Source organism: Aspergillus niger (genome assembly GCF_000002855.4).
Source record: "Aspergillus niger supercontig An08".
Classification (NCBI taxonomy): domain Eukaryota; kingdom Fungi; phylum Ascomycota; class Eurotiomycetes; order Eurotiales; family Aspergillaceae; genus Aspergillus; species Aspergillus niger.
Genome location: NT_166524.1, coordinates 2,537,712 through 2,549,019, shown reverse-complemented (window position 1 = coordinate 2,549,019; position 11,308 = coordinate 2,537,712). Strand labels below are relative to the sequence as shown.

The following is an 11,308-nucleotide window of genomic DNA, read 5'->3' as shown; positions in this document are numbered from 1 at the left end:
TGGGGTGATCAAACCTTTTCCCGCAGCGAGCCCATCCACTGCACCAGGCTGACGCTCTGGTCAGCACGGTCCTCAACCAGCATGGTCTGCGCCCATAAGCGGAGTCCAGGCTCTCCATCCTCCTTCACCACATACAGGTGTGGCACCACAATGCTGCCCACGCCCTTCGACCGGTGATCCCGGCTCTTCTCAACCACCGCCCGCACCCGCTGGTTGAATTCGTTGTCCACATCCGGCAGGTTCTGCTTGCCTACGCGGAGTTGCGACTTGTCTTGCAGGCCAAAGACATCTTCGATCAGCTGAGGCACCGCATCGCGTCCAACCCACAGGAACTGCGTCTGGCCGTCATCGATGAGGTAGAGACCATAGGGAACAATGCGCTCGGATGAAAGGTTGATCGGGGGAGGGAGAAGGATCTCGCCGGTCTGCTCATCGGGCAATCCGGCAGTGTCGGGCATGTCATGAAGGGAATACATCTTAGGGTAGATGTACTGCATGAGGAGAGGAAGGGGGAGCGTCGAAAGCAAGCAGAGGGCAGCAGAGCGCATGTCGGTGGGTATTTGCGCGGATTTCCGAAGACCAAGCTAATCGGTGTTAGCAATCACGATTGAACATACAACCTTCTTTGACAGGGACTTACGTTTTTGATCATGGCAAGGAAGAGGACTGGCAAGCCTCTTAGGTTGGCAGGGAACTGAAGACCACCGCCGCTGACACTGCCTCCAGCCAATTCCTTCCGGTAGGTCGACAGCAACTCCACGGCCTTGGTCTGCAGAGCCTCGCGGGCAGGCTCCAGCCCGCTGCTCAGTGCCCGCTCAACGGCCTTGTGACTGAAGTAAGTAGCAACAGCTTGTTGATCGGCCGAAGCGTAGACATCAGCCAGGTTTTGCGTCGTAGGGAGCGCCAGAGTCAACACCCGGATTCTGCGCTCGCCGTTGCATGTAGTGTGCAGAACCGCCGTCTGCAGGCAGACAACGGGTTTCGTGACGGTCTCGTCAATCGCCACTTCAACGACATATGCTTGGTCACGCGGGAATGCAGGGAATGCACACAGATCCGAACTGCGGTTGAAGAAGTTACCGTAGAAAGTGTTCATGCGCAGACCGGTCGTAGCACGGACACGGAGCACAGCCTCCAAGCCAATCTCCGAAGAGAGGTAGTCGGAAAATTCACGAGCGAACTTGATCGCGTCCTCCCCACGAGCAGCGTTCCACCCAGGGTAGAAGTAAGTCTGACCGCCGGTGTAGCGGGGCAGGTTACTGAGAGACGCAACATCCTGGTATTGCGAAGAGAACAGGAACATGTCCACGGAGACCTGCGCCTTGGAGCACTCGACAGCGAAGCTCTTGTAGAAGCTGTTCGCCGTCTGCAGCAGACTGCTCTCCTTGCTAGTGCCAAGGACCTTCTTGTCTTCTCTCATGGTCAACGAGCCATGGCCAATGTTGGGCAGGGAGGAGCTGAGCACGGTCATCTTGCCTCCCACGGGTGAGATGAGCTTGTAACCAGCACGCAGAGCGGATCCCATGGCGCAGGCGTTGCTCTGAGTGTTCTGGAACATTTCCTGCAGCTTATCGAGGAAGATCTCAATGTTCTCACGGCACTCGCTCAGGGTCACCAAAAGATCGCCAGGAATGGGAAGGAAGGGCTCATCCAGATCACTGATGACCAGCATCCTGGGCTCCGAGTTCTCTGAGCCATCGCGGGGAATACTGAAGTAATGAAGACTGGAGTCGACCGCAATGAACCCTAGTCGCGTCCGACGGTCCGCGTTCGGGATCCGGTCAAGGCTCTCCCTGATGCAGCGGGCAGTGGTGGCCAAAAGGCCGTTCGTGACAGAAGCGTAGCTCACGTCGATTAAGAAGAGATAGACAAGCGGCTGCGGGGGCCGGACCATGTATTCTTGGGGAGCAACAAATTCGACCACCGAATGGTTGAGATCAGGCCTCAACGACCTGTCTGCGGGCTTCTGCAGCGCGGTGTCCCAATCAAATGCCTGAGGCACATCGTTTGTCAGGTTGCACATATTGCAACGCCAGCGGTGTCCATGGTCGAGGAATGTCACAAAAGGATTGATGTAGGATCGGCAACGTCGGCAACGCGAGATGACTTGGTCTGGGACAACAGGAACGGGATCTTCGGAGTCATGGAGAGCTGCATAGGGCTGGATGACCAGTGCGAAAGGCAACTTGGACTTCTTTAGCAGCGAACTTGTGGTCGGGACGGCGTTCAGGGTCGAGCGAACGTATTTCGGAGGGCAGTTGGCATAGGGAGAAGGGTAAACGCTGGTCTAGCGGGAAAGTCAGCAATCCAGTTACCCGCAACTTGAAGACATCAGAGACATACACCGGGCGGCAGAACAATGGGAGGTGGTGGGTAATCGAGCTCGGCGACATTGAAGGGCTGGGTAAGGAGATCGGTTGGGTAGAGCTGGTTGAGGGGAACAGCCCGCGGGGCCTGAGCCTGGGGAGCTGGGGCGACCGGCTGCGGTGGCAGGAGGTGCGGATCAGTCATGCCCATTGCACCAAACTGCTGGGTCATCTGTGCGACTTGAGGGCTGACCGGCGCCGCATATCCTGGGGCCGCAGCCTGCACCTGAGTCGGGTCTGCTCCATACATAGGTTGCTGGTATCCCGCAGCTTGTGGTTGCGGCGGGTATGCTCCGTAGCTGCCACCCGCGGGCAACTGACCTCCTAGAGCAGCATTGGCACCAGATCCAAAGTCGAACGCTTCGCCGGCATAAACACGCTTCTTCCGACCTCCAGCCTGGCCTTGGGCCGGAGCACCAGCAGCCAACCCCGCGGGTTGTTGCACGGGAGACCCATAACCGGCAGGCTGACCGTACCCTTCCTGGGGAGGGTAGCCCCCTTGTGGTGCTGCCATAGAGGATTGTGTGTGTTTATTGTCTGTCAGGAGTGATAGATGTAGTTTCCCGAGTGTTCGTTAGGGCGATTTAGGGGGTGTTGCGCGGTCGGCTAAATCGTCACTGGCTAACTGGATTGTCGGTCAACATTCGAAGTGGGAGGTGGGAAAGGGGAATGGAAGGCTAAAGAGAGGTCGGCGTACGAACAACCAAGGATTTACCGGATCGCANGAACACAAGTGTCAAATGGAGGGGAAGAGCACGTCAATGCCACACTCCGGAGCAGGCGAGGTGTCCTGAAAGGGTTGGGAGGAGCTGTGGGAGTCGGAAAGGCGACGATGAACGATGGGGGATGATAGGATGGATGATGGTGTACGGTGGCCTTTGCGGCTGTCTCGCCTGGGCCAATCAGCTCCCCGCGGCCTAACCGACTCTCAAACACTTTCACTGATGCCCATTATTGTGCATCTTTTGATGGACCATTTTGATATAGATAAGCTTACAATAAAAGAAACACAAGTATACTCTCTCTTTCTCTCAAACTAAACAAGTTGTACGATATAATGGTTGTGTTGAAATATGGAGTAAATCGTTTGGTGGTAGTAATAGTCGTGTGGTGGTCGCTGCCTTGCGCTTATGATCTCATACTCATCAGGGATGATATTACTATACTCGGTTCTATCCCTATGACTATCAATGGGGAGCTTGAAGACTGATGGGGCTCTAATATTCATCGACCAGATCTCTCGGGCTCCGCAAGATAAAATCAAGGACGACTGTAGTAGTCACGCGCTTCTACAGAAATGCAGCCATATTCCAGTGGGGGTTGCCAGTGATCGTAGCCCAGTTTATATTCTAGAGTGATAGAGCATTCCAAGCACACAACTTACTTGATATACACAGGCATAACAAAGAACTTAACGTACTAAGTAGCACAAGCACATTCTTCTGAATCCAACGACATTCCTCAATATGGCTCTGCAGGAAAGAAGCAAAAGAAAACATGACGATGCACGATATTGCACCCCGAACCGGGTCGGTGGGATGCCTGGGGTAGACGAACGTGGGAGGTTGCCGTGCCAACAACGCTGACCACTGCCAGTCGCACCACAACGAAGCTATCCCTGTCGGTTCACAGGGCACATTGTCTCTTACCCACCAGTTAATCGGCCCACTGTTCATCGTCAGTTTGCTTTCTGCGGTTTTTTTCTGTTTCATTTCCTTCAATTACCTGCTCATTGCCGCCTGGAGTGCTTGGATTGCGGGTTGTCGATCCAACGCCTGACTTCTCGGATCCACGAGTGCAGAATATTTCAACAGCAGCTTAATCTACGTTTAGCTGCTCACTATAGGTCCTACCTCTACGCTTAGTCGGAACTCATTCTTATGCCGTCATAAGTATCGACATATCAATTGGTCAACAGGGCTCGATCGGACTGCTTGAAGCGACCATACAACGACGTCCTGGGACTACATCCACCAACCGTTGGCGATAATCTTAGAATTCGATCTATATCACCACCACGATATACAATGAGCGTCCGGGTAGTCGCGCGGGTCCGACCGCTCCTCAAATCGGAACGGGAGTTGGATGTCATCCTACGCACAGGATCATCAAACCAGGCAGTGCCCGGCAAGAGCGATAAGACAAGCTCCCAGGGGAAAGGCGCATTGGCAGCCTTGAGGGATCGAGATAACCTCGTGCGAATCCCGAACCCCAAGAACGAAGGCGAAGAATACTCGTTCCAGTTCAATGCTGTCTATGATGCGGAAGCTTCGCAGCAGGAGCTCTTCGATGCAGAGGGTTTGTGACGCCAATTGTCTGGGAGGGGAACGGCATGCTGATGAAACGCGCAGTTGCTCCTACTGTCAAGCATCTCTTTAACGGCTTCGACGTAACGATATTCGCATATGGAGTCACAGGAACTGGAAAGACGCACACAATGCGAGGCGGTAAAAGCCTGGCTGACCGTGGCGCCATTCCCCGTCTCCTAAGCAGCATCTACAGACGCAGCCGGAAGATGGAGAAGGACAGTGACGGGGAAACTACCGTCAAGGTATCTTTGAGCTACTACGAGATTTATAACGACAAAGTCTTCGATCTATTCGAACCCCCCGAAAAGAGGACGCTGGCGGGACTACCTCTTCGAGACAACGGCGGCAAGACAGTCGTCGTGGGTTTGACGGAGAGGCCATGCCATACTCTGAAGGAATTCGAAATCTTGTATGACCAGGCCAATACCAACAGGTCTACATCTGCAACAAAGGTTTGCATCCGCGCTGTTCTTGGAATAGGTTAAATATTAACAGTTTTAGCTAAACGCCCACTCGTCACGATCCCATGCCATCCTCTGCGTGCGCGTCGCAGTCACTACTGGAGACAAAACGCGCATCAGTACCGCATCTGCTATCGACCTTGCTGGCTCCGAGGATAACCGCCGGACGGATAATGACAAAGAGCGCATGGTTGAGTCTGCTAGTATCAACAAGAGCCTCTTCGTACTGGCTCAGTGTGTCGAAGCAATCAGCAAGAAGCACTCGAGGATACCGTATCGAGAGTCGAAGATGACGAGGATCCTGTCTTTGGGACAGAACAACGGACTGACTGTGATGATCCTGAACCTGGCGCCTGTCAGGTCCTACCATCTGGACACAATAAGCTCGCTCAACTTCGCCAATCGCACGAAGAAGATCGAAGTGCGCGAGGTAGAAAATGAGCCAATGTTCAAGGGTCCCCCTAGACCAGCGTCGCGGCCTTCGATCGCAGCCCTGCGGCAACCCCTGCGGCCTCTGACAGCTTCAGTGAACGTAAACCTGACTGCCGCAGCCAAAGACACGACGAAGACCCTCGAAAAGCCTGCCAAAGCCTTCCACGTCTACTCCGATAAATCACACCCTAGAACCACCACGCAGTTCAAGAAGCCTGAGCCCCCTAAGCGCACTTCTATGAGCTCCCGGCCTTCTTTGAGTTCCGAAATCTCCCGCCTCTCGAAGCCATCTCGTCCCGCTCAACCAACACAGCCTCAAAAGCACCATGACGATATCACCGCGGCCAAGATCGAAGAGATGGTAGAAAAGAAAGTCGAGGAAATCCTGGCCGTGCGAGCCGTCAGCGAGCAGTCGAGACAAACGCAGGTTCGCGAACTGAATGAGCAAGTCCAGCGTCGCCTGGAACTTCTCGAACAACGCATCGAAGGCTCCGAAGATGCAAGGGCCGAAGGCCTGTCATACTTGCTCATGGCCAAGCAGCACCAAGCACGTGGCGAGGACAGCTTCGCTCTGAGGATGTACCAGCTAGCACTCCCATACTTCCCCGACAACGAGAAGCTATCCAGGAAGATTGCCAGCTTGAAGGAGCGTATGCAAGGTAAACCGCGTCAGGACGCCGACACCACCATCAGCCACTCCGGCCCCAAGAGAGAACTCGGCAGTATGCTATCAATCAAGAAGCAGCCCGCCAAGACGAACCTCAAGCGTGTTGCTGAAGACTCCGACGCGGACTACGAGGAACCTGAAGCGTCCCTCGAACAGTTCAGCGACGAAGACATCGAGGAAATCACTCACATACGACGAAAGAAGCGCACAAAGACCAAGTCCTCACTAGACGACGAACGCGCCAGCGTCGACATGAACGAGCAACCGCCTTCCCCACGGACAATCCACCTCCTCTCCATCATCAATTCGCGGGACATCAGCCAGATCAAGCTGCTGAAAGGCGTGGGGGTCAAGAAGGCCGAGGCTATTGTTGACTGTTTATGCGAGATGGACCAAAACACAGCCAACCAAGATGAAGAAGCACGGTTCCACATCAGCAGCCTCGCCGAACTGAGTCAGTTCAAGGGCGTGGGTGTGAAGAGTGTCCAGAGCATGCGAAACGGAGTTCTGGTATAACAGTACAGACATCATGCATTGTTTCTGCGTTTATGGAGCTGGGACATCATTATATACCTTGTCGACTTGCATTTCCAGTTGCTTGTTTGCTAGCATACCTGCTTTCTTGTGCACATTTATCATTGTCTGGCTTTGCACTGCACAGCGAAGGTGTTTGGGAGTTGCGAGAGGATTGAATCGAAGCATCTATATAGATATCTATCCGTGTCGTGCCAATTACTTATTGCTCGAGATACTCTGAAATACTATACTATCTATTTTCGTCAGCAAGCATGCATGCACATAACTCATGAACCCATCCACCATTACCATAAACCCTCCAACCACCACATCTAACCATGCCTCCCCCAAGCATAATAAACCCCAATAATCAAACCCTCATTCCCCACCACCCCCTCCACCCCCCAATCCTCCCCTTCGCAGCACAATAAAACCCCGCCCCCGAGAACATGACCACCGCACAAAATATAAAAAGCTTCGTATAACTTCCCCCAAGGGGATCCGGCAACAAGGCCCCCGCAATCGGCGTCCCCGTGAGCGCCGCAAACGAAACAATACAGAAATACGTTCCGCTGCGCACACCGATCTCCCTGATCTCAGAGATCTGAGCCACCAGCGCAGGGGCAAGACTCACCACCGTGCCGGAGGTGAAGCCATACAGGGCGCTGAAGACGATGGCAGGGGCGTTGCCGGTAGAAGGAAGCCAGAGCGCGAGAACGAGGATCCCAGATGCTAGCGTCGTGAGGATCATTAGGTTGAAGCGTCCGAAGACGTCCGCGAGGTAAGGGGGGATTATGCGGCCTGGGATACTGCGATTCCAGTCCTCCCCGGAGTGGGAGGGGGTGTTAGTGGGTTATCCTGGGTGGGGGGAGGAAAGGGTAGGATTGGGATCGGTTGGGTTAGTGGGCTTACCTAGCTGCGTTGAGAACAGGAATCAGGTACGAAGCCATGGTATTAGACATGCCGTGGCGCTGAGCCTGTGAGGGAATGAAAGAAAACGGGAGGAACATGCCCCAGAAGAAGCAAAAGGTTCCGGCGGTGGTGAGGATGAAGGGGAGTTCGCGCAGGGGGCGGACAAAATCGCGGAGATGGTATTGTTTTCTGGTGTGGACGAGACGAGAAGTCATGGTGAAGTTGGTGATGACAAGGAGGAAGAGGATCAGGAAGCCGCAGATACGCATGGCCCAGCCGAAGTTGAGGAGGTGGAAGAGTCGAGTGAGCATGATGGGGAGGATGACGCCGCCGAGACTGGCGCCGGCGGTGGCGATGCCCAGGGCAAGGGCGCGGCGACGGCGGAACCAGGTGCTGATGGAGTTGATGCTGGCGTGGAAGAGCGCGCTGGTACCAATGGGGCTGCAGATGCCTTGGGCCAGGAGGAATTGGTAGTATTCGGTGGAAATGGAGGTCATCATTATGCCAAGGACGTGGAGGATAGTGCCGGCTAGGATGATGTAGCGGGGGCCGAAGTTGTCGAAGAGGATGCCGACGAAGGGCCCCTGTTGGATGATGTTAGTGTGTGTTGTTGAGGAGTGATGATGGTGGTGATGGTGGCTGGGAGTTCCGTTAGGGCTGGAGAGAGGAGACTGACCCCGAAGAACATCATGAATGTCATTAGGGATGTGACCCATGTTATGGAGCTGGTGGACATGTCGCTCAGTTGGTGAGTCTGGTAGTAATCGATGAATATCCCCATGCCTGGATTTAATGTTAGCAACAGCACCTTAATCATCTGAGACTTCCAGCAGGTGTATATTGCGATATCACGACAAAGTCTAACATCAAGTACTCACAATTAGTCCAGCCAAAACTGACGAACATGCTGCAAAATCCTCCAACAACCGTCAGCCAGGCTGCCGTTCCGCCATCTGGAGGTCCCTCAGGTGTCGATTCTGGCTGGTCTTGGACGATAGCGCTGGATTTCTCCGAAGCATGACCTGCATTTGAATTTGAATTCTCTCCGCCCTTTTCTCCGGGCGTAGTACACTGTGTGTCGCACTGCTCCTCGCTGCTATTCGCCTCTACATCGTCACTAGTATCCGAAGCAGAAACGGGCAGTTGGAAGGGCTCTTTAGTATCATCTTCCACGACATCGCTGGCTGGAATGGCCTCGTTTGGCTGTTGCGTCATGGTTTCTGAAGAAAGATAGGGCTGGCTTCTGTCACAAGGATATCTGCTTTCCGCGGCTGCGAGTTAGAAAGTTCTACCAGAACGAACTGAGGGGTTTGGGGTCAGAGGCGTGCGGAAATCTGATGGAATCGATCTGAGCCTCGAAGACGTTAGATAACAGGCCCCGACCCCGGACCCCCCACAAGTAAAAAAGAGTCGACCAGCGGTGTGTTTCCTGTCAACATTCCGCCAGGGAGGTCCTTGGCGTGAGACTCAAGGAACGTTTTTGCTGTGAGACACTGGCGGCCCCTTGCGAGAGCCCTTCATTCATGGAATTTCCCCACCACATGTCAACCGGTTTATACGTGGATGCCTGTTGGCTAGGTAGTCTAAGACAATGCAAGGCGGAAATTTTGCTTCGATTTGCTCAACATCACGAACAATAGAAGATGATAATGAAGAAAGGAGAAAAGAAAAAACATTCACGTGGGGTGTGGTCGGACACAAGCTATTGTCTATAGTACATTGAGCCTGCAATGAAACAAAATAAATGGAAAGATACCTGGATGCCGGGCGCTATGATCTATGCATGAGAAGCAGCAGCAACAGAATGATACTGTTTCAGCTTAGTTTTTCTGTCCTACCTTCTCAATAATGACCTTGCCCTCCTTCGTTAGGGTTGCAATGCTCTGCTCCGTGCCCTTGAGCTCATTGGTCAATTCGTCCACAGTTCTGTGCGGTCCTGGTCCAGCATTAACAGCTTCTTCAGCAGCCTTCACATATTCGTCTGCTGGCTGGTGCTTTCCCTCAGTAGGCTTTGCCGGGCCAATGGTCAAGCCTCTAGGGGCACTGGCGATTTCGTTAACTTCATGTGAGGTCAGAACCTCATTGATACGAGGACCGCGGGTCTGTAAAAGAATGGTCGAGGGTCCATCAAATTGCAGAAACAGCTATATAGGGTTAGCAGCGGACTTGACGGTCTTAAGTGTGTGCGACATACCCGATCTCCCCAGATGGTCTTCCGAGACCACGTACGGATCGTGTGCATAATTCTCATTGTCGACTTCCAAGTACTCGATTCCGACATGTTCTGAATGAACTTGGAATTCTGGATAAAGGCCGGGAGGCTCTTGAGACCCGGGACCTGGAACCTCAGGGTCGTAGACTTGAAGCGATAGGGGCGTGGGGGGTTGGACGACATGATGTAGGCCACGACGTTGCTACATGACTTCAGTAAAGGCAGGTCAGTCAAGAGAACATGGCATGCTCACCTCGGGTGAACGATGTATTGCTCTCCAGCCTTGAGCTCCACGGAGTATAGTTGACCGTTACCGACCAACGCTAACAAACCCCGCCCTGTGACCTCGGAGCTACCCCAGTGGGCAAGGCTCTGTGCAGGTTAGTCTAGTTGTAGACACTAGAACTATTGAGGATCAACGAACCAGACTTGTGTTTATAGTTGGGCGGATAGAGAGCGAGCGACCCGTCCAGGCAAGCAATGCCCGTTTCTGGGCTACCATCCAATCCACGGAGCCATTCAAGTGAACGACAGCAAAGGACGTATTCGGAGAACGAACGGAAACCAGCGCGGTTACTGGACTTGCCGAGGATACCTAGCGTTTAAGTGTCAATGACCATACCATTTGCTCAAATCCTGGGGAGACCAGCCTAACCTTCTGGTAAAGGAATGGCACGCCGACGACAGCCCTCCGGAAGGGTTCTAGAACGCTCAATGTAGAAACCACCTGTGTTGATGCCAAAGTTGTTAACCCTAGAGCAGCGTACAGGGTAGAGCATTAACCACAACAACATGCGCATACATTGTCTGCCTTCCCACTCAGTCCAACCAAGGTACCCCGACGAGTATAGAGATTCTGCGAAGCGGAGAGCGAAACCGATAGTAGAGAGTATGGCGCGCCGATGACATCGAATCGTGCATCTAGTTAAGAATTGCGGCTGTTAGCGCGGTCTGCTCGGGTTTAAGGGCGGGTTCGGATACAGCCTCAAGACTTACCAGCAGACTCAGCAGAGCTAGGAGTGCTGGAGATGGGAAGATGGTCGCCATTGACGGTAGCTGGCTCCTCCGCAGGCGCCGCGCGAATCTGGACGCATCTGGTCTGCCATCCGCGGCGCAGCAATGCCCCTTGTCGCGCCCGGGGAGGGACGACTCGAGTCCAGGACAAAGTCCTCGCGGCACTCCTCCAAGGTTGAGCCAATGCCATTATGGAGGGTTCTGCCGAACGAAGTGCAGATGGAGAGAAGCTGGGGTGGGAATGCAACTGCTCGTCCTCCGCGGTAATTCTTCTTCTCGTCCGGATTCACGGTTCCAGATCGGGAAAAGCGCTGTTGCGGCTTGGCACTGCGAGCTTGTCGATATTGAAGCTCTTCGTCCACTTTTCCTCTGCGGTGAGGGTGTTATGGTCACTATTACTGGATATATCTTGTCCTGAA

At 53.7% G+C, this 11,308-nt stretch overlaps 5 protein-coding genes across 5 annotated transcripts; 2 read left to right on the top strand and 3 right to left on the bottom strand.

The window, feature by feature from the left end:
* Nucleotides 1–8: 8 nt before the first annotated feature.
* Nucleotides 9–2,880, bottom strand: An08g10650 (uncharacterized protein; the record flags this gene model as incomplete). Its single annotated transcript, XM_001393132.3, has 3 exons — nt 9–584; nt 641–2,287; nt 2,344–2,880. 3 exons carry the CDS (start codon nt 2,878–2,880, stop codon nt 9–11), a joined length of 2,760 nt encoding a protein of 919 aa, XP_001393169.1.
* Nucleotides 2,881–4,393: 1,513 nt separating this feature from the next.
* On the top strand, nt 4,394–6,751 carry An08g10640 (uncharacterized protein; the record flags this gene model as incomplete). The annotated part of the gene is made up of 3 exons (XM_001393131.1): nt 4,394–4,664; nt 4,718–5,127; nt 5,177–6,751. 3 exons carry the CDS (start codon nt 4,394–4,396, stop codon nt 6,749–6,751), a joined length of 2,256 nt encoding a protein of 751 aa, XP_001393168.1.
* A 674-nt stretch (nt 6,752–7,425) lies between these two features.
* Nucleotides 7,426–8,196, top strand: An08g10630 (hypothetical protein; the record flags this gene model as incomplete). Its single annotated transcript, XM_059749381.1, has 2 exons — nt 7,426–7,532; nt 7,746–8,196. 2 exons carry the CDS (start codon nt 7,426–7,428, stop codon nt 8,194–8,196), a joined length of 558 nt encoding a protein of 185 aa, XP_059604170.1.
* Nucleotides 8,197–8,472: 276 nt separating this feature from the next.
* An08g10620 (hypothetical protein) lies at nt 8,473–8,878 on the bottom strand (the record flags this gene model as incomplete). Its single annotated transcript, XM_059749380.1, has 2 exons — nt 8,473–8,480; nt 8,542–8,878. 2 exons carry the CDS (start codon nt 8,876–8,878, stop codon nt 8,473–8,475), a joined length of 345 nt encoding a protein of 114 aa, XP_059604169.1.
* Nucleotides 8,879–9,339: 461 nt separating this feature from the next.
* An08g10610 (uncharacterized protein) lies at nt 9,340–11,079 on the bottom strand (the record flags this gene model as incomplete). Its single annotated transcript, XM_059749379.1, has 7 exons — nt 9,340–9,372; nt 9,420–9,440; nt 9,502–9,807; nt 9,858–10,077; nt 10,129–10,247; nt 10,498–10,628; nt 10,872–11,079. 7 exons carry the CDS (start codon nt 11,077–11,079, stop codon nt 9,340–9,342), a joined length of 1,038 nt encoding a protein of 345 aa, XP_059604168.1.
* Between the last annotated feature and the right edge of the window lie 229 nt (nt 11,080–11,308).